This window comes from Hippichthys cyanospilos, chromosome 21 (genome assembly GCF_059441005.1).
Source record: "Hippichthys cyanospilos isolate Australia breed blue-spotted pipefish chromosome 21, RoL_Hcya_1.0, whole genome shotgun sequence".
NCBI lineage: Eukaryota > Metazoa > Chordata > Actinopteri > Syngnathiformes > Syngnathidae > Hippichthys > Hippichthys cyanospilos.
The window spans coordinates 83,640-104,995 of NC_142389.1; the positions used below are offsets into that span (position 1 = coordinate 83,640).

General features: G+C 64.1%; 1 protein-coding gene across 1 annotated transcript; it reads right to left on the reverse strand.

The window, feature by feature from the left end:
* Positions 1-445: 445 nt before the first annotated feature.
* grin2da (glutamate receptor, ionotropic, N-methyl D-aspartate 2D, a) lies at positions 446-20,618 on the reverse strand. The gene is made up of 20 exons (XM_088405278.1): positions 20,580-20,618; positions 18,678-19,162; positions 15,968-16,466; positions 15,753-15,890; positions 15,407-15,673; positions 14,019-14,206; positions 13,288-13,428; positions 12,507-12,621; positions 12,162-12,367; positions 10,994-11,162; positions 10,774-10,927; positions 10,524-10,649; positions 10,273-10,385; positions 9,657-9,773; positions 9,242-9,402; positions 9,091-9,160; positions 8,806-8,923; positions 8,262-8,323; positions 7,288-7,458; positions 446-6,762 (listed from the first exon to the last, which is right to left on the reverse strand). The coding sequence occupies exons 3-20, from the start codon at positions 16,343-16,345 to the stop codon at positions 3,721-3,723; spliced, it is 5,736 nt and encodes a 1,911-aa protein (XP_088261404.1). The 5' UTR covers positions 16,346-16,466; positions 18,678-19,162; positions 20,580-20,618; the 3' UTR covers positions 446-3,720.
* Positions 20,619-21,356: the final 738 nt, after the last annotated feature.

Consider the following 21,356-nt stretch of genomic DNA (forward strand, 5'->3'; position numbering starts at 1 on the left):
GTACAAATGGTTCGATCCGTGTTGGATGGTAAACCTTTAAAGGCGCGACCAGATAGCGAATCCCTTTACAGTAATACTTGGCCGGTCACGCTTTGTTTACCTTTTGGAAAAAAGTCGGGTCGGCCGGGTCGGGACAGGCGCTTTCGACGGGGCTGACGTTAGCGGCTGGGCTACCTCGCCGTTATCGTCTTCAACCTTGCGGTTAGGGTGAGTTTCGCTTCTCCCCGGCCACGACTAGGCTATCGTTCGTGCCCGTCGTACGGTGCAAATGAGTCAACCTGCGGCCTCGGGGATCTCGTTTTCCAATCAATCTGCGTACGCCGTCATCCGTTTCGCGCGGGTGGCGTCCGTCGCCAATCTGCCGCCTCGAATGAGAAAACGGTCACACGTGCGCACGCCCCCGGGAAGAAGCCAGACATATGCACAGACCCAGTCGACGCTCGTACCTTGTTTGGAATTCTTTATTAAAATCGTGTCCCGCTCTCCACCACTTTACTCTATTGTCATCACCCTCACATGCGCGTGCGTGCGTGCGTGCGTGCGAGCGTGCGTGCGTGCGCAAGATGGCGTTACAACAGCTGCGCATCGCGCAAAACGCTAGCGTCATCTTTTGCCTTTCCCCCGGAAAGCTACAAGTGCTATTGCTGGAGCGCGTCCGAAATTGCACGCTGGCCCGTAATGGCCGTTTGGGTACACGCTGAGAAAGAAGATTTGCCGGCGGACGCGGCGCCAAGCTCGCGCCCGCCACGTAGAGGCGGAACGGAAGCAAATCCGGGACGATTCGTCAAACTCTACGGGTTGGGGTTAGCGCCGACGGCCATCCGAGCCGGCGAAACAAAGACCGGGCTCTCCTTTGGCCGGGCAACGCTTCGGAAAAGCCTCATTTCTGAGTACAAGACACTTTTTCACATTTAGAATGTCCCGTTCTTCTGCCGCGCGTGTTTTCGGGGAGCCCGGAGAGAACCCACGCAGGCTCGGGGAGAACACGCAAACTCGGCCGGATTTGAACTCGGGTTCTTTAACCGCGAGGTGCAATTCGCTGCGTCGCCGAGCCGCCGGAGAAAAATACGGCTTGTCAATTTTTTGTCGGTGCGCCTCGCAGTCCGAAATATCCGCGCGGCCCCTGCGAAACGTCGGCATTGCCGTTCTCTTCCACGACCGACCCGGAAGGAACTGCGCAACCATAGTCCGGACGCCGCCTCGTCAAGCTCCTCGTCCGAACGGGCCCGTTTGCTACATGCTGTCAGAGACTCGCGAGCGCTTCGGTCGGTCGGGCGAAGAGGCCGGCGCACGCATGCACGCACGCACGCACGCAGGCACGCAGGCACGCAGGCGGGCGCCCGCGCACGCACGCAAAAGCGCTTAAGAATCGCGTCCGCAAAGTCGCGCGTAGGCCAAAAAGCGAAGAGAAAAAGGCCCCTCTCGGTAGACAAACGCTGGGCGCCGCCGCTACAGTGACACGGTCGTAAGACACGGGCGCACCCGCGCCCAAGCCCGCGGTGTGGGCTCACGGGGGCACAGTTGCACGGCGGTCTCTGCCAGCGCCGGCCCAGCGGGGGGAAACGAGGACAAAAGACACAGAAAAGCCGGTCAAACTTAGAGCGGATCGGACTTAAATATAGATCTTCCGTATTCGGAGCAACACATATTACACGCGAAAGCCGCACAAAAGCTCAACACACCGCGGACGCCGTCCGACACAAACGGGCAAACGTCACCGATACCTCCGCCGAGGTTTCTACTCGCGGGACCCGTCGGGTAATCGGGGACCAGGGCCCGGGACGTACCGCTGCTTCTTAGCCTCCGCGCGTCGGTCTACGACGACGCTAACGCGCGGAGAAGAAAAACGGACGGGGGCGCAGGCATGGGGGGAGGGGCTGTCAAAGGCCACAAAGCAAGGCCGGAGGCCGGGCGGGAAACCCTCGCCTCGGTCGGGTCAGGCGAGCGCGTGAGGACGCCGCTCGGGGAAACGACCGCGGGGCGGAACCTTGGCGGAGGCTCGTACCATTTGTCCTTGAAAGCATGAGGAGGAAAACAAGAAGCTTGATGACGCCACCCGCTGGCACAAACACGTAGACGCCACATCTATCCAAGTGGGTTTAGCCCATCGGCGACGAGACTTAATGTTTTCAAAAGACCAAAAGTCCATCGTGGCTCAGATGCAGTTTCAGGCGAGCTGAAAATGTGACAAGAGGGCGTTGGGCCCGTGCCCACCGACGCTAGAGGTGGACGGCGGCAGGCCGGCGCCCTATTCGCCTCTGGCGCCGGCTCGCCGACGGGAAACAAACGGCTCCTTCCCAAGGGGAGGAAAGTTTTTGAAAAACCCTCCGCAGGAGGCGAGCGCCCGACACAGTCGATCGTCTCGCATGACATCAGAACGGCGCTCGACCGGTCCAAACAATACTCCGTCCCGCAGACGCGCGGTCGGCCGCGACGGACGGCCCGCCCGCCGAGCGCCGGAGACGCTTGCGGACACGCCGGACGCCACGAAAAGGCTTCCGTGAGGTCGCCCTAACGCGCTAGGCCCCAAGGGTCGGGTTTGGCCTTAGCTTCGAAGGTGACCTTACCTTTACAGTCCAATAGCTAGGACTTTCCCGCCGTCGCGATTAGGTAGGCGGGTAGCGACTGTCTATAGAGTTAAGGCGTTGAAGTTTGGGTTAGGGTTGGCCCCAACGGCCCATCCTTTAGTGTTTGGGCCTAGGTTGGAGGGATCGACTTGAGGGCCGAAGGCCTTCGCTTCCGCTTAGGGACGGAAGGAGGGAGCGCGGCATACTTTTGCCCGTGAAAGAAAAAGAAAGCCGCGCCTCATCGAGGTTTGCGCCTCATCTCCAGCGCGGAGGGCGCCAACGGACCGCATTACGTTCGGTCAATCCGAGGGGGCCAGGGAGGGGACGCGGCAACGGCTGCCGTCCTGGCGCTAGGTAGCGGGCGGAATGTTCCACGGCTCGTACGGCACAGTGCTCACATCGTAGTAGACTCGATACATTTCTCGGTATATAGCTTTATATAGAACAACATCAAAAACGACGACGACGACGACGACACGAGTAACGCAAAGGCGTCGAAAAACCCAACGACGTATTGCTCCGGAAAGAGGGGGGGAAAAAAAAAAGACCTTGATCTTGGCGCGTGAGCGTTTGTGTGCCCTTTGGTGTGCGTATGACTGGGTTAGCGGGTACAAATCCACGTGGGGCTCGGCGATCAGCTTTTCGTGAAGCCGGCAGAACGTCAGTCACGGTTGACTTACCCTGTTGTCAAGAATACAAAGACAGAAAAAGCGCACGGGAAGCGCAGCGAGGGGAGGAGCTTTCGGGGGAACGACCACACAGGGTGAAAACATAAGGTGAGACGGCAGCCTCCTTCCACGCCAAACAAGATCGGGGGAGGGGGCCTTGCCGGGCGGGCATGTAAACACTTGTCGGAGGCTGGGGGGAGGGAAGGCGGGGCGAAGCCATTTGTTGAAGGAGGGAACAGAACACGAGCGTTCTTTCCGGGGGCGGCGGGCCTACGACAAACGTTCCTGAGCCAGGCGACAAATACAAACTATTCCGTTCCGCCGCCCCAAGCCCTTGACTGTCCTTCAGCCCTGACGATTGACGGCCGCACCTCAGATGCTTAGGGTACGCGGGGCGGGGGGAGAAGCGAGCGGGGTCCCCTTTTTCTCCGAGCGACTGTGCCGGGCCTCGAGAAAGGGAGCGGAGGCGCGGACGGCCGCCGACATCAGACCTCGCTCTCCACGCTTGAGAAATGGGCCGAGCCCCTCCGAGAACAGAGGGTCTTGGCTTTGAGGGGCGCGTGAGGAGACGGAGGAAACCTCTGGGGCGGCGGCACAGAGCGGAGCCTCTGGTACTGCAGTTTGGCACTAGCCGAAGCCACGGAGGAAGGCTGGGGCGCGCCCGGCGTGGACGACACCACGGAGGGCGAGGACACAGAGGACGACGACGTCAGAGGGGGAGCGCGGACGGGCTGAGCCGAGGACGGGGGAGCCGGAAGGGCGGGGAGGGGGGCCGGCAAGTTGGGAAGGAGGTTAGAAGGCGGGGACGGAAGCCTACCCCTCTCCGACCGCTGCGTTCGCTGCTGGGCGCTCAGGTTTGATTGGCTTCCAGACTTGGAGGGGTTCTGCGACCGCTCGGGCTTGGAGGAGGACGACGAGTCGCGCTTGGGCTTTGGGCCGCTGCCCGAACTCTGGCAGTGGCGGTACAGCTCCTCCTGGCTGCGCGAGGCCGCGCCGGCCCACTCGGAAGGACGGGAATGCGGACGGCGTCCGGGGGAGTCGCGGGAGGAACGAGCCGCGTGGCCTCTGGCTTTCCCCTTGCCCCTCCGCTTGGTCTTCTTCTCATCCCGGATGTGAAGTTTGTCCACGGACCAGTAGCGTCGCGGCGGCGGCGGCGTGAGCGGACATGGCGGCCAGTGCGATCCCGAGCCCCAACCCCACCCGCCTTCCTCAGTCCCCCACCTGTCCCCTCGGTCCAGGAACAAGTCGTCTCTGCTGTTGACGCTGCCGGCTTTGTCCCTGGAGGGGTAGGTGCTGAAAAACCAGCCGCCTCCCCCGATCCCGCCCACCGCTCGGCCTTCGCGATCGTCCCAGTACCTCTCGAACTCGCCGAACTCCCCCGAAGAGCCCCCGTCGTCCGAGTAAACGCCCGCCAGCTTTTCGCGATCCGGGTCGTCGTCGGAAACGGTCGGGCCTCGCCTTTGGCCGCGCTCCCCTTTCCTACCCTCTCGTTCGGACTCCCCGTCCTCCTCCAGGTCCGACTCCCACCCCGGGAAGCGGAAGCCTTCCTTGGAGGGCATCTCGGCTCTCCCGTCGCGACCCAGCAGCGGCTTATTCTCCCCTTCCATTCCGCCGAGGTCCCTGTCGGAGCTTTTGCTCTTCCTCCTTTTGGAAGCGACGGGCAAAAGGGGCAGGAAGGCCGAGGGCAAGGCGTCGGAGGAGAGGTTCCCCGCCCAGAACTTGACGGACGTGGACGGCTTACTGCCCGAGGACCGATAGTGTTTGCCGCGCCGCCGCTCTTTGTCCCGGCTGCGCTCGCCGTCCCTGTGCTCTTTTTCCTCCCTCTCCGTCCCGCCGTCCTCGGCCGGGATGTTCCAGCCGTAGCTCCGGACGGAGCTCTCGCTCTTCTTGCGAAAGGACGCCCTCCGCAGGTGAAGGTAGGACAGGTAGTCGGGCGTTCCCGGTTTGGCCTCCTCCCGCTTCTCCGACTCCATTCCATCCTGCTCCGACTTCTTTCTCTCCTTCCTCCTCATCTTTTCCTCTTTCTTCTTCCTGGCTCTGCGTCGCTTGCGTTCTCTCTCTCTCTCCCTCTCCTCCCTCTTCTTCTTCTTTCGTCCCTTCTTCCTCCGCCTGGACTCGCGGTCCCTCTCTTTGCCACGCCGTTTGCCCTCTCTCGTCACACCGGCGTCTTCGGGGTCGCCGGTCCCGGACCTTGCCCTGCCTCTGTCGCCCCAGGACGCCCACCACTCCTGCAACTGCGCCAGCTGGCTGCTTCTCCGCTCCGGCCCGTAGTCTCGGGGCGGACGAGGCTTGCGCGGGGGTACCGGCGGCGGACTGCACGGCAGCGAGCGCGACGACATGCGACGGGAGCGGATCTTGCGGCGCGAGCCCAGGAGGAGGCTGGACTCTTCGGTCAGCAGATCCGAGTCGCACTCCTCGTCCGCCGTGAATTCCCGGTCTCCGGCGCGATAGCGGAAGCTCAAGGAGGAGTTGTAGGAGCTGTCGCTGGAGCAGGAGGAAGGAGAATCGGAGCGGGAGACGGAGGCGGAGGACGAGGAGGAGGACGAGGAAGACGTGGACGAAGCGGACGATGACGACGAGCTGGAGCAGGTGGAGTAAAAGCGGCAGGGGGACGAGGGAGTGGTCGGGGTGCGCGTCGGGGACGAGAGGGGGACCGGCAGGGGGGGAGGCGGGGGAGGACGACGGCCTCTCCTTCCCATGAGATCGCCGGCTCCGTACCTGCCGCCTCCTCTTCTCCCCAGAGGCAGGATGTTCTCATAGAGAGGAGCGGCCTTCGCCCTCGCCTGGGCCAGACTTCCGCGGCGCCAGAAGGGAGGCCTCCGCGGCGAGGACGGCAGCGGAGGCGGCGGCTTGCCGATCAGGGTGGCGGGGGGGCCTTTGGTAGGCGGCGGCCTGGACATGCCCGTGGCTTTGGGGCCTCTGGGATTGGCTTTGGGGGTGTGTTGTCCGCCCCCGGGCTGCTGGTCCGAGTTGGCCCCGAGGCCCTCCGGATCGATTGGGCCGTAGTAGCGCTTGTACTCGTCCAGCCCATTGTCGCCGGCTCCGTGCAGCTTCCAGTGCTGCCCCAGGTTCTGCTGGTACTGTTGCTGGGCCTGAAGTTCTGTCACGCCTCCTGCGATGCCCCCGACGCCCAGGCTGGCGCCGCTGCCGGCGCTCAGAACCTTCTCCGGCTTGGGCCGGTTCCAGCGATCCACCACGGCCAGTCTGCGGTCGTGGCGGGGCAGAAAGGTGGAGCAGGGCATGGGGCCTTCCAAGAGAGGACTGTTTGAGGGCCCCAGCGCCACGGCCGAATGAGGCGCGGCCGCCGGCGATCCCGGCAGCAGGGCGGCGTACGTCTGCCCCTGCGGTTGCTTCGGGACGTGCTTGGCCGGCGCCGGCTGCGCCATGGTGATGGCGGCCGTGTTGTTGAGCGTGGCGGTCACCAGGTGCTGCTGGGCCGCGGCGGGCACCGAATGGTACTGCGGCAGGGAACTCTTTGCGCTTCCCGGTGCCGTTTCGTCCTCAAACTGACAGCAGCTGTACATGCCCTGGTGGAGACACAAGCCAGACGGGGTCGTCGGGAACGCAGACGGACACCCGAGCGCTTTTGTTTTGTGAACGTCACCCCCGATAGTCCGAAGTCTCTAACGCGACCCCCTCGAACAGGGTCCCTGCTGTGCCCCCCGGAAAGTTAAGGAAACCGCGTCAGTCAGAAGGGGCTCCGACATCGAACGAGAAGGGGCTCGTTTGATTTCGGAGCAGACTTTGGCAAAAATCTGCCCAGGAGGAAAGAACAACACCGGGAATTCCGCAAATTCCGCAGACGAGCGCATCGATAACGTGGCGCGGACCAAGGAGGACGGGCGCTCGGTGTCGGGGGCGCGCACGTCGCCTTGGCCCGCCGCGAGCTCGCTCCGCCGGCTCCCGACTATTGCGGAGCGAGCCTCGTACTGCGAACTGGGCCAAAGCTCTGAATAGACATCTGAATTGTAATTGGCTCTCGAAATTCCAGCCGTCGGCTTCCGGCCATCAGACGGTCAAGGCTTTCGCTTTGCGCGGCGGCGTACGCTCACCCTGCTCAGAGCCAGGAGGAAGTCCATGCCGCCCGAGCGCTTGACGCAGTGCCGAAGCTTCCAGTAGACCAGATGCTCCCAGGCGAAGACGAGCAGGCTCAGGCCCATGGCCACCAGCAGCATGTAGAAGACGCCCGCCATGTTGTCGATGTCCAGCTTGCTGCTCATCACCTGCCGCCGTCGAGAGAGGACGCGCGCGTTCACTGGCGGCCTCCATCCACCCCTGCTCCGACCGGCCGGCACGGCACGGCACGGCACGGCAGGGCACGGGCCAGGAGGGACCTCCCTTCCCGCCTCGGTATGTTAGCGTCACGGCGGGGAGGAAGGCCACGGTGGCCCCCGTGCAAGAGCAAACGCGTTCATCCTGTGGGACTGTAGGAAACGCGGCAAAAAGGCGTGTTTGGGGAGCACGCGGCCAGACAATCAACCTTGCACGACATCATTGGCTCTCCGCTTCATTCGGATGTCAGTAAAACGCCCGATTTCGGCCTTCTCATTCACTCCACCTCAGGGCCCGGCGCCGATCGCTCTGTCGGCTCTGTCGCCGTCGTTTCGTGGCGGCGGTCATGAAAATGAGGCGTGGCGCCGGGCAACGAGACCTATCACTTTCTGCGTGGACATCAAGCTCATATTTCATAGGAAATTGAATGGCCGAAAGGGGATTTCATCATTCGCACTCATGTGTTTAACTCGTTCAACCCCAAAGAGGTATTTATACGTCCTGACAAAGTCCAGACGTTGGTTTTCTGTCTAAAGTAACTGAATTCCTCGCAAATGACATTAAAATATGCCTTTGGGGTTAAACGAGTTCGTGGCGGGAAGCGATCCCGGCCCTTTAATCCTGGCATTTGTCTGTATTTTCCGCATGCGGGGTTGCCCCGTGGCACCGCGCAGGACTGCTACAAAGACAAAGGGGCAGGCGCGCTCCGGAATCGGCCCCCGTTACATTCCGCCGACATTCCATGACGTCCTACCTCGATCTTGTCGTTGTGGCAGATTCCCGACAGCCAGAGGCGCTCCAACATGTCGATCTCGTCTACAAGGCACACACAGCATGCCACGAGCGGCCTGAGACGGGTCACGGGCCTGCCGCGCCGGTTACAAGTACTCCGCTGGACGCAACCACAGAAAAGGTTCAATTCGGCGCCGCGTCCATCCCGGTTGTGCTTTATTCTTTTTCTGTGGAGCGCGCTTTTAGGAGCGGCCGTCCGAAGAATCGGCCTGACAAGCCGGAGGGGAGCTAAACCCGACCCGGGCACCCCGCCGGCCTCGGCCCGAGCTTTCGGCTCGGAGAAGAGCGGCTCGAGGCCTCCGGAGATGCCTTATCCGGCCGGGCGCAAAAGGCAAGATGCGCCTCCGGGGCCAGCGATAGCGAGCAGTCCGTTTGAGAATTCACCAGTGAACGCCCACCGTTCGGCGGCCTGTCGGGCCGCATCGCCAGATGTTTTGAACGGCGGCGCCCCGGAGTCCGACAAACTTTTGCGACCGAGCGGAAGGAACCACGGCGCCGCGCCGTACCGTCTCCCACCAGCTGCAGCAGCGCCAGGTCCAGCGGCCTCTTCCATCGGGAGTTCTTGTGCAGAGCGATGCCGTACCCGGTGGTGGCGAAGACTTTGCCGGAGCCGATGGTCATCACCTATAAGGAACGGCCGTAAGGGGCGTCCGTCCGTTTGGCCACCGCGCCGGTCGCGAGTCCGCGCGTCCCGAGTCGATGGCGGGCCCCTCTTTGGCCCCGAGTCGATGGCGGGCCCCTCTTTGGCCCCGAGTCGATGGCGGGCCCCTCTTTGGCCCATCCACGCTCACCTTGCAGCCTTCGTCCTTCCTGGCCATGTAGTTGAGCACGGCGGCGTCGTAGATGAACGCGTCCAGTTTTCTACAGCGGGTGGCGCGCGCCAGAGGCACGTGAGGCCGGTCCCGGGGAGCCGCCCCGCCGGCTGCCGCTCCCGACACTCACCCGGTCTTAAGGTTGTCGATGGCCTCCTCCACGCCCTTCTGGTTGTTGCGGATCATGTACTGGTGCATGTTGGGGTAGTTGGAGCGGATGTTCTCCTCCGTGCTGCCGTTGGGCACGGTGCCGAAGCGCAGGGGCGGGTACTGCTCCGTGGGCTGCTGGAACTGCGCGGCGCCGACAAGGGTGGCGTGGGAGGACGGAAGGAGGCGGGGAGGGAGGAAAGAAGGAAGGACCCGAGCGAGGCAGGAGGGAGGAAAAGCAAAAGCCACGGAGACTACGTGTGATTGCGGCCTCACTTGCTAGCCCCGTTTCCAAGTTTCATCAAAAATCCAGCATTGCGAACGCCGGCCGCAGCGGTCGCGTCCTCCCGCTTGCGTTTTTCCTCAGGCGGGCCCGCCCGGACTCGGACTCCCTTTACCTTCTTGTCGGAAAGTCCCGACACGGTGTCGATGTACTCCTCCTGGATCATGAAGGCGGCCAGGTTGGCGGTGTAGGAGGCCAAGAAGATGACGGCGAAGAAGGCCCACACCAGGACCTGCGGGGAAACCAAACGGAGGGGATTGGACTCCCGCGGCCGGGGGCGGAGTCGCCGGGCCGGGCCGGGCCGGGCCGGGCCGGGCCGGGGGCCGGTCTAGCCGCGGAGGAGCTGGCAAAGCAGGGACAAGGTGAGGACGCACAGCAGGTAGCCCATCAGGCTGATGTAGATCCACGCCAAGAAGAGCAGCAGCGCGTAAAGCGGGCTCATTCTTGCGCGGGCCGCCCCGGGCCGGCGCCTCGGGCGGGCGCGGCCCCGTGACATCGCCGCCCGACACGCGTCCCGCTCTGTGTGACACAGAGCGCCCCGGCCGGCGCCTCGGCCGATGTCGCCCGCGCGCGTCCGGCCGACGGCGGGCAAAAGCGAACCCGAAGCCCTCGCGCGTCCGCGTCACCCTAAAGCCTTGGGGCTAGGCCCCAGGTTTGGACCTCGCCGCCATCGGTCGGAGAAGACCGAGTTTCCAGAGACGTGGTTTGAGGACAGCAAGAGGAAAACGGACCATGATCTTGCTGGTCGTCCCTCGAGGGTTCTCCACAGGCACCGAGTTGTTGAAGACCAGCGCCCACAGGAGCCAAACCGACTTGCCGATGGTGAACTTGGAGCCCCCCGACTCTGAGGCAAACAGAAGAGGGCGAGGGGGAAGAAAATGAAGCCGCCCCGCCTGAGCCTTACAAACAAGAGCTCTCATTTCCAAAGCGCCGAATCTATCGGAGAGGCAAACGGGACGAGGTGTCGCGCCGTCCGTCTTACTTTTGGCGCTCTGCAGGCTGCGGTTGTAACCCACCGGGCTGAAGAACTCAAAGACGAAGACGGTGACGGCCACCACCGACAGGCACATGACGAACATCATCACCCACACGGCCGGGCTGTACGGCTCTGCCGGACCAAGGCGCAGACAAATGGCCGTCGGAGTACGGAGAGGCATATACGTCTTTCCTCGCGGCCGGCGTTTATGTACGGGAGGGTCCGAAGACCCGAGGGATCGGCCAGCGGGACTCACCCAGGAAGGCGGAAGGCGAGACGGTGCCGTTGCTTCGGGAAACCATGACGCTGATGCCGGTCTCCACGAAGGGCACGGAAAACTCCACCACCTCCGAGCGCTCCTCGTTGATGGTGAGCGAGCCGATGGCCATGTCGGCCCGGTTGGAGACCACCTGCGGACGGGGGCCGGCTGAGTTTGGCCTCCGGGGAAGCGGGCGCCCCGGGGCGGCGGCACGGACCTCGCCCACCATCCCGTTCCACTCGCCGTCGATGTTCTTGCCGTGGCGCCCGTTGGTGACCAGGTAGAGGTCGTAGGTGAAGCCCACGATCTTGGCCAGCCTCTTGAGCACGTCGATGCAGAAGCCTTTGCAGCAATGCTTCATGGGCGACGCGCCTTCCGCCGCCAGGCTGCAAGGCCGGCGCGTCTTTCAGGTCCCGCCGACGGCGGGCGAGCGCCACGCTTGCGTCCCGCCGGCCGTTTCCGCCTTTGATTTTCCAAAGTAGCGCGCTTCTTCCCGGACCCGTCGGAGTAACGCGGGTGCAGTGCGTGGGCCGGGCCGTTTATTTTCACGGAAGGCGTGTTTTCTGACTGTGGGCTGAATCGCGCCACGACGTCGTCATCCATTTCTCTGCGCAATGAAATTCTTACTTGGCCCCGGTAAGAATAAGTACCACCTTAAGCGGGTATCAGCGGGCCGTGTTGCCGAGCCGGAGCCTTTTCAATTTGTTCAATTCGAGGAGGGGAAGGCCGAGCTTTTGCCCCGGGGGCTCGTGGGCGGCAGAGCGAGCAACCGAGCGTCTCCCTTCACCGGGTTGCCTCCGCGGCTGATTTCCGGCTATCCCCGGCGGAATTGTGAGACAAAGCGCCAGTGGGATGACCGCAACCGTGTCGCTCACGCCGCCAGGTGGCGCCGGGGCAAAAACGAGGACTCATGAGCCTATTGGACCTCGGTGCGATTTGAAAAAGGTTTAGCCCAAGCGCGCGCTCCTGAGGAAATTTCAGTACGGAGCGCTTTTGCGAATCGTATTTGGCGTAGGTCCCAAAGTCCGGTCTCGGAGGGCCGCCGTCCCGCCCGTCCGGGCCGCCGCCCTGGCCCCATTCAAATGACGGGGCTCGTTCTGGAGCTCCCGCCGACGAGCTCGTCATTCCAAGGGGCCGCGCTTGGGACGGAAGCCCGGGAAAGCTCCGGGACCGGACCTTGAGACATAAAGGGTCGGGCGGGGCGACCCGCCGCGAGCGTTAGGGGCTAGGAAAGGCGCGACGCGGAGGGGATATCCACGACGCGACGGTCTGCGTTCACGCAGGCTAACAGCAGGGGGAGGAAACGGCGCGGCGGAAGGCAGGCGGCTCATCCGCCGGCTAAACCGCCATTGGTGCACGGAGCCTTCTGGGCTGGGCCGGCGTACCTGGAGTTGAGGGGCATGCGGCAGGGCACCGAGTCCCGGATGCAGGAGCCGGTCCCCGGGTCGGCGGGCTCCACGATGACGAAGGGGCGCTCCTCCAGGGTGACCACCCGCAGGTGCTGGGCGTCGTCCAGCGGCTTGAGGAAGGGGCCGTAGCGCGACCACGGGTGCTGGCGCAGCCGCAGGTGCCCGTTCTCCCACCAGCCCACCTGCGCGCACGCGGGCCCCGGCCTGAGTCCCCCGGCCCGAGTCCCCGGCCCGTTCCGGCGTCGGGTCCCGCTCAAAGGTAGCGGGAGACGCCGGCGCGCCAAACGTGCTCAGGCGACCGGGGCGGGGGGCGCTACCGACCTCCTCCCAGCCGCGCCCGTTGTCATACGAGATGACGTCCAGCAGCGGGTTGGACAGGTAGCCGTCCTCGTTGAAGGAGTAGTCCCGCCCCCCGATGGAGATGTTGGCAAAGTACCTGAAACAGGTCTCGGATGAGGTTGAGTCTTCCCGCCCAAAGGACCGGACCGGACCGGACCCGACCGGACCGCTGGATTTGGATGTGGAATTCAGCAGTCGAGCTCCCTCGATCCTTTTGCCATCCTTTCATCGGCTGGACGATCGGCGTTTCCCCTCGCGCACCCGCGGGCGTCCGGAAGCAGGCCCGCATTTGCGCGTGCTCCCCGAGCCGAGATTTCAACTTCTTCAAAAGCCCCCCCCACCCCCGACGCGAGGCCGACCGAGCGGTTGGTCGCCAGGCGACGCCAAAGCTATTCTGCGTGCGGCCTTTTGCCGGGATGGCGCCGAGCCCGGCCTCGCTTCCGGCCGGATCGGGTTTACAAGCGGGGGGCGCCCTCCGGCCAGTAAAATAGAGCTTCAAAGCTCCGAATCCATACGTCCCTTGCGGCGTTTTGCGCTTTTCGACCCGGGGGCCTCAGACCGCCGACTACTCATTTAGCTGGCGCTCACGACGGTCGCTCTCGGTCGGGAGAGCAGCGCTCCCCGGAAAAGGCGGCGCCCGTTTAAGCGAAGCGCTCGGAGGGTCGAGCGTCACCGGCCCGTCTTTCTTCTGCCGCGTTTTCCTTTCGCGGTCCGGCGACGGAAGCGCGCCACGCCTCGTTTGCGCGTCCCTCCCGAAGCTCACCTGATCCTGTCGGCCGCTCGCCGCGTGCGGTTGCCGTCGCCGTGGCAGTTTCCGGTGTAGTGAGCGCGCCCGGCGGCGTCCTGGTCCCGCCGCAGCGCCATGGCGCCGTGGGTCAGCACCGACACGCCCTTGGCGATGCGCCTGTGGCGGGGGGTGGGGGTTAGCGCACGCGCACCGGACACGCACAGGACACCGGCAGCAAAGGGGCAGACGGTACGCAAGCGGACGGAGCGAGGCGGCGCACGGCGGCGCTACTGTACGTCATCCGCTTTCTCCAGCCGCTTATCCTCACAAGGCTCGCGCTAGGCGGGGGCGCAGCGCGTCAGAACGATCGTAGCACGCGGGTGTCAAAGTGGAGGCCCGGGGGCCAGATCCGGCCCGACGAGCCGGATCACGCCGAGGAAGGACGCCGCGGATTTATTCGGGCGGGGGTCGAGGGCATATGAGAAGAAACCCCGTCACCGCTGTTTAGGGTTAACCCATTTCCCGGGCGAGGCGGGGGCGCTCTTGTTTTGCTGCCGAAGGGGGACGGCGCCGCACGTCGGGCAGAAAAGGCGCTCGGCCTCTCTCGCTCGCTCGCGTCGTTCGGAACCCGCCGCAAACGACGGCGAGCGAACGAGTAAGGCGGCGGCGGCACGCAACCGGCGCATTTTCTCACCGCGCCCCGGGGCTATTTCCGTTCGAAAAAGCGGGCCGGCTCCCCTTTCCGACGAGTCGAGGAGGCGCGGTACCTGCGAGGCTCGTCCCTCCATCCCTGAGGCCTGATGGCGAACAGGGCCTTGGGCAGCCCGTCCAGGCCCAGGCCCGACAGCGCCGGGCCCACGGCGAACCACATGTGACTGGGGCCCGCCTGGCCCGAGGCCCAGGCCGCCCGGAACACCAGCTCCGCCTCCTCCAGCGAGCAGTACAGCAGACGCACCTGCGGGCGGAGATCGAGACGCCGCCATTTCCACGCCGTCCTTGCAATGCAAGCGTTTTGCGCGGCCCGCCCTACGGCCTGGAAACGGGAGACGCCGCGCTCGGGTTCCACGGGGACCAGGCGCCAAACGGCGCGGGAGGGACGGGCTTCTTTGGGATGCGGCCAGCCTTGAAAGCACGCCGCCGCTTTTGGGGGCCATCGGAGGGATTCCGCCGCAGCCGTTCCGCGGGCCGGGTTCCGCGGGCCGGGTTCCGCGGGCCGGGTTCCGCGGGCCGGGTTCCGCTTTGGCTCCGCGGGGCCATCGCTCGCCGCGCCGCACTTTAGGCTAAAGGAAAAGCTGCGTCCGGGTGGAAAATGCGTCCCTCAGGGATCAACCTCCGAGCCTTTTGGGTTTCGCTCCCGTCCGAGATGACGGATTCGGCACGCCTCTCGCGGGATGGAGAAGCTTGGCGCTTTTTTTCTTGCATTCTACGCAATCCAAGAGCCATTCAAACCTGTTAAGGTCTAATGAAACGTTCCAATGACGAGAAAGCCATAATGTTGCATCACCGGCGTGTGCGCGCGCTGCGCACTTTCTCTTCTTGATTTATCCGCAGGCGCCGTCGCTGCAACGCGCAGAGGCCATGAATCATTCAAAGCGGCAATTAAATGTCAGATGAAAGCCAAGAGCGGGAAAACAAAGCGACGCGACGGAGGCCACTGGTTTCAATGGGCGGGCCCTCGCCTCCTTCCCCATTCGTCTTCCCTTGACTCCTTCGGGCGCCCTTTCATCCGCTCCGGCTTTCATCGGTCCGCGGCGGCGGCGTGCCTCCGTCCGCTATTTGATTGCCTCCTCCTGATACGCGGCGGCGGCGGCGGCGGCGGGTTTGACGCCAGGTCGATTTGCCTTTGCGAAGCCGAGCCGAGGACGCGTCGGGGCGCTCTCTCCCACTCGAGGTTTTTTCCGAGCGTGTGCGCCGAGGCGGCATGTCGGCGCGACGCTCTGGCGTTCGTACCGATCGACGAACTTTTTTTCTCCCGGAAAGGAAGGCCAAAAGTAAGGGCGTGTCCCACAAGCGCTAACTTTCTCAGAAAACGTAAGCCCGCATAAGCCCAGTTTTGATACCTTACTCCCGACAACCGGCGTTAGCGGCCGGCCACCTCCTCGGGGCGTCACGAAAAGGAGCGAGCAGACTGAACCGACGTCCGAGCGGCGCTCACCTGGGCCTCGTTGTCCTTGAGCACGCGCTTGGCGCGCGCGCCGCCGGGGTCGTCCGTGACGTTGAGGACCACCACGCTCTTGCGTTCCCAGCCGATGAAGGAGCCGTCCGTCATGGCCTCCACCATGTCCAGGAAGTCCTCGTAGCCGTGGTGGCGCGTGGTCACCACCGAGAAGGACGTCCAGTCGTACTCCTCCAGCACCTCGAAGATCACCTCCAGCTGCAGCGCCGTGGAGCACGTGAACTGCAGGTAGACGGAGCCGCTCTCCTGCCGGCCGGCGCAAACTCCGCGTTGACAAAGGTTTCTCCCCCCCGCCCTCCGTCGGGAGACGGGCGGGGCCGGGTACCTGCGGCTCTCGTCCCAGGCCGGCCCCGCCGCCCACCGCCACCACGGGGACGCCCGTCTGGGCCGAGATGAACTCCAGCATGGGGGCCAGCGGGGCGCGGTTGGGGGGCGGCGGCCTCTCCTCCTCAAACACCAAACCCTGCAAAGGCACGCCGCTATTTACTCTCCCGCGGCGAAAGGAGACACCTTTTTTACCGACGGCGCCCGGGCCGGTACCTGCAGCGGCGCGGCGGCGAGCAGCTCGCACAGCTGCAGCAGGAGGCTCCCCGGGCTGCTCTCGTTGACCTTCAGGTAGATGACGGTGGCCTGCCCGGACGGCGTCATCACCAGCTCCCCGACCGGCGGCGACACCGACGAGGCCCCCGCCGCCTCGGCCGCGCCCCTCTGGCTCCTGAGGGCGGGCCCCGACTCTCCGGCCCCCGCCGTTGCCGGCGTCTGCGGGAGCAGGGAGGATCCGGAGTGCACCACGGCGATGTTGACGCCCCCCGAGTCCCTCTCTCTCTCCCGGGGCCGCAGCAGCAGCGGGGGCGAGGGCCGCGCCGGCCCCGCGCAGGCCAGGAGGGCCAGCAGCAGCGGCCAGAGGCCGGAGGCCATGGGGAGGGGCGGGGCCGGCCGCCCGCTCGGCTTTTCCGGCGGGGCGGGCGGGGGCGGGGAGGGGCTGAGGGTGGGGGAGACGGACGCGGGCCGCTCGTTCACCTGCTGAGCCGACCGCACCCTGCCGGAGACACAGAGGCGCTTTGGTCCGTCGGGCCGGCGACTCCGATTCTTGGCACGCTGTTCCCCGGGCGCGGCGCGGCGCGGCGCGGCCCCCCGCGTACTTGCGAGCTCCCGTGACGTGACGTTTTCCGCGCCGTCGGGCTGGGCGCTGCCGCGTGCCGTCAAAAGGCACCTTTTCAATCTAATTTTTGGGGCCGGCGAGCGCGACCTCCCGCAATCAACGCGGCGCCCATTGGCGCTCGCTGGCATGACGAGGCCGCTGCCTTTACGCCTTATTGCTATTCCGTTCCGCTTTCATCATCTCATTCCTTCTCATTTTTATGATTGCCGACGCTCTTCTGAAATTCTTTGACCGTGTTTTTTAAATGTTACTTTATTATGATTTTTTTCGGTCACGTTTGGATGTTACGTTCCTCTTTCGTCTTCCTTTCGCTCATCTTGGAATGTGTTCCGCATTTGTCAGTGACGTGATTGGCTGCGTCGTAGCGGAGACTCTATCGGTTCTCCTTTTATTCCTATTTTACCGCTTTGTTTCCATCGCGAGCTCGCAATACGCTAACCGGTAATCCCGCGTCTCGCGGAAGGTAACGTTCTCCCCCGCTTGAATTTGAAAGAAATTTCGGCAATTTCGGAAATTTTCCGCCCTTTCCCAGAAGCCGTAAACGAACGGGCGCGGCGGGGGCGGGCGGGCTTTTCTTTCCCCACTCGCGAGGGCCGACAAATCGAGAGCAGAGTTGGCCGGGGGCGGCCCCGATGTCGGCGCCCGCTTCCCCGAGCCCGTCTCTTCTTACGTCGGCGTAAGGCGGGACGAAAGCTCGCCGTCCGCGCCGGCCCAAGAACGCTTTCTTGTCGAGGCTGCGTCCTAGGCATAGGCGAGGCGCGGAAAGGGCCCTTTTCTATAGCGCGCGCAGCGGCCTTCCGATGATCTCGGGCGGGCGTCGCGCAATAAATGGGCCGGCCCTACTTTGCTCTCGGGGAGAAAAGAAAGGGAGGTATTACCCCCCCGCTTCCGCCTCCGGCTCATTTCCTGTTGGGGCTCTCGCCCGACACTCCTCAAGCGACACTTTGGGACAATTTCTGTCCTCCGGCCTGCGTCAGATAAGGCTCGCCTGCCTGTCCGCCGCCGCACCGCCATCCGTTCGCGAAGGCCGATAGCGCAGCGCCATTACGCTGAGACGCAGGGGAGGGGCGGGGGGCACCGGGCCGACGGAGGCTGATAAATGAAGGGAGGGAGACTCAAGGATGAGGAAGACGAGGCCGAACGGAGTGGGGGGGGGGGGGGGGAGGAAGGAAGCGAGAGCAATCGATGAGACGAGGACCAGATCGCAGCCGGGGGGGGGGGGGGGGGATCGGGGCGAGGAGGGAAAGATTACAAAGGACGGCGGCTGAGGTGAGGCGACGAAAGCCAAAGTCAAAGCGGGTGCGGGGCAAAGCGTAGGGAAAGCCAAGAAAGCAATCGGAGCCACGGGGAAAGAAAAACACGCGGACGGGCGCCCGGATGCGTCACGCCGCGCGACCGCCTCCGCCAAGGCCCGACGTTCCGCTCGGCCCGGCCGAGCCCGGTGTCGACAAGCGGCTGCCGGTCGGGGATGGGAAAAAACCCACGCCTGTACGTCGCGTTTTCCACCCGCTACCGACAAAAGCCGCGGCGCCAAGGGAAGCGGGGGGTCGCCGGACCGGGCGCCCGGTCCCGGACCTTCAAAGTCACTCTCTCGCTCGCCGGCGACGTCGGGGCGCCGAGGCAAACCGCGATGGGCCGCGCGCTGAGCGGTCGCGCGCTGACCGGCCGCGCGCTGACCGGCCGCGCGATGACCGGCCGCGCGATGACCGGCCGCGCGATGACCGGCCGCGCGATGACCGGCCGCGCGATCCCCTTCCGCCGATGAGGCTAACGCGCTAAGTCCCGCGCGGGGACAGGCCGACGTGACAAACGGCGGGCAGGTCAGCGAGCCCCGAAACGGAAGCCGCCCGGACCCGAACGGAAACGCCGACGGGCCGACGGCGTTTCGACGCACGGGCGCGCACCCGCTCTCGCCGTGCACTATGTGCCCTTGGGCTTTTTTTTTTTTTTTGGGGGGGAGGGGGGGGGCACACTGCGCGAGGGAGCAGCGCCGCACATAATGCGCAACAGCTCGTCGGCGCGGCGCGGCGCGGCGAGGCAGGAGGAGGCGTTTGCGCGTGAAGGGCAAAGCCGGCGCCGGCTACTCACCGCGCGCGCGAGGCTCTGGTGGGCTCGGTCCCCCTGGCGGCGCTCCGGGACCCGGCGCGTCCGTCATCCCCGGGCCGGCCGGCCGGACGGGGCCCGGGAAGGCGAGGTGGGGCAGGCTGGCTGCGGCGGGGCCGGAGCGGGCTACATGTCGCCGGCGCCGTGCAGCCTCGGCGCGTCTTTGCGGCTGGCCCCAGCGCCCGCACGCCTGGATCCTCGTCGGCTTAACATTCCGCATGTAGCTGCCGTCGCCTAGCAACCTCTGCCTCGCTCGCTCCGGCTCTCTCTCCGCCGCGCCGCGCCGCGCCGCGCCGCGCCGCGCCGCGGCCCCTCCCCTCTCGCTCCCGCCTCGCCGCGACACGTGTTGAATGCTAAGCGAATGCTCCTGGCCGCCGCGTCCTCTGCTGCCTGGCGCCGGCCCTTGCCTTCCGCCGCTCGCTGGCAGGGGCGCAAACGCCATTCTGGAGGCGGGGGGGGCGCAGATCAGCCTGGTCAACACAACAAAAAAATATTGCGTACGTACGTATATCGCAGATGTACACAAGTGCAACTGTACAATACTCACACACACATACATATATACAGTATATATCTTTTTGGGGGGGGCTGACTGACACCGCGTCGGATGATCGCCTCGACACGGCGCTATTGAATGATTTCAAAGGGCAAGGGGCCAAGCCGCCCCCGAGGAAGACGCCAACAAAAGCCGGAAACCCCAAGACGAGAGCCGAAGCCCGAAGCCGACCCCGGCCTCCGATCCCAAAGTCCGCCCGGGCCGCCGGGCCCGATTCCGACCCCGACCCCCCCGACTTCCCCGCTTTTCATTTCCCGTGCTCAATCTTCCACTTTGGCGGCCATAACCAGGAACAAATGGTGCGCGGCGCTCCCCCGTCCATCAGCCGGCGGCGGCCGAGATGAGGCCAGGTGAGCGGTCGGGTCGGGTCGGGTGGGGTCGGGTGGCTGGTGGAAGACGCGCAAATTCAAATCTTGCATATACGGGGAGGAGAAGGCTTTGTTTTGCCATGTGAGGTAGCATTGCAATAAAATAAGGATTGGGATCTTTTTTTTTTAACTTTTGTTTCCAGGCACTGTGATGCACTTGGTCATCTTTTGTTTTTTCGGCTATAGACTAAGCCGTAACTTGGATTACAAGTACTTAACAGTTGTTCAAAGTTGATTGTCCTTGCTTTTTGCTTTTGTTTATGTGGAAAAGTAGAGTTTGGGGAAAACTTGGCTCACTTTTATAGATAGGTATTCTAGTGATTCATATCAATGACGGTATTTTTTTTCAAGTCAGCAATTGATACAGTTGCTTTTGTCTTTCCTGGCGGGGGCTTTGCAAAAAACCGTTGAGGGGCGCCGACCTCGTCGTTCGCGCGTGTACAGGCAACTTCCCGGTCCGACGACTTGGACTTGCCGGCGAGCGAGCCCGCGGCGATGAGCGCGCTTGCCGTAGGTCGGCCGGGTCCCGGCCCGCTTTCTCGGCCGGGACGCCTCACGCTTCGGACTTTGGCTTATCTGGAGCGGAAAAGGGGCAAAGGAAGGACGGGCCGTCGCCGACGGAGTCCACCCTTTGCGATCGGGCCCCGACGCCTAAAAAAAAAAAAAGGCAGAGAGCGGCGCCCAGGGCCAAGCGCATCGACTTGGTCTGCTTGGCGTCGGCGCGGCCCGCGCTCGCGACCCGCGCTCGCGACCGAACGTACGGCCAGATGCTGAATTAAACATGAAGGCGCATGCTGCAAGGAAAACAAAAAAAGAGCCGCGCGCGTGCGTGCGTGTGCGCGCGCGCTGGGGCCGCAGCAGTCGACGGTTGGAAGGGGACCGTTGGGGGTTAGGGGCAGATATTTCTCAATGTTTGTCATTGCGGCGCCACTTGTTGGGGATGTCCAAAGTGCGCAAACTCACACTGTTTGGAACGGATGACTCCAAGTCCACGCAATCATTCTTCTGATCACCTCTGACGACACACACACACACACACACACACACACACACACACACACACACACACACACACACACACACACACACGCGCACCACCACCCTCCGACGCCCTCCACCTGCTAATCATGCTAATGACACTGATTGGAAGAAGCAAGTGCGCGCGCACAGATAACGATTGGAGCAACCGGTGGCGCCATTGCGCCTCGGCAGTCTCACAGCCTGCTCACGTGAAAACGCGCACACTCGCCGAAGGTGAAGGAAATGAGTTGAGCGACTCAAGCGACGCCTTTCGGGGTGGGGGCGGGGGCGGGGCGGGGCGGGGCGGGGCGGGGGGGGGGGCATCTGGATTCGGCGGCAGCGAGACGGCACGCTCCTTCGCAAAATGCGGCGCTTGTCGCCACCTTGCGGCAACCCGACTTTTGCCGAGCGTCACGTCAATCGCTTGGAAGCGTGACGCGGGACTGCGACTTCCGCTTGCAAGCGCGCGTTCCTTGCGCCGCGCCGCGCCGCGCGGAAAAAAGAAAAGGACCCCAAGGAACGCGAGCGCGGATGACGCATATTCCTCCTCTGACGCGCTTTCATTTTCCATCCCGAGGCCGAATAACCGCATGATTATTCACTATTGTCACTGGCTCGTAAACGCAGCTGGCGAGCGAGCGCGCCATCATTTCCGAGGTAGAAAACGTCATCGACGGCGCCGGATAGTAGGGAGGTGTCCTCGACTGATGACGTCAGAGG

Excerpts from the sequence above, each read along its gene's own strand:
- grin2da (XM_088405278.1), bottom strand. The coding sequence starts at position 16,345 with ATGGCCTCCGGCCTCTGGCCGCTGCTGCTGGCCCTCCTGGCCTGCGCG. Across the intron at positions 9,774-10,272 it reads GGACGACCAGCAAGATCATG|GTCCTGGTGTGGGCCTTCTT; the intron begins GTCCGTTTTCCT and ends GTTTCCCCGCAG. Across the intron at positions 9,403-9,656 it reads CGGGACTTTCCGACAAGAAG|TTCCAGCAGCCCACGGAGCA; the intron begins GTAAAGGGAGTC and ends GGCGCCGCGCAG.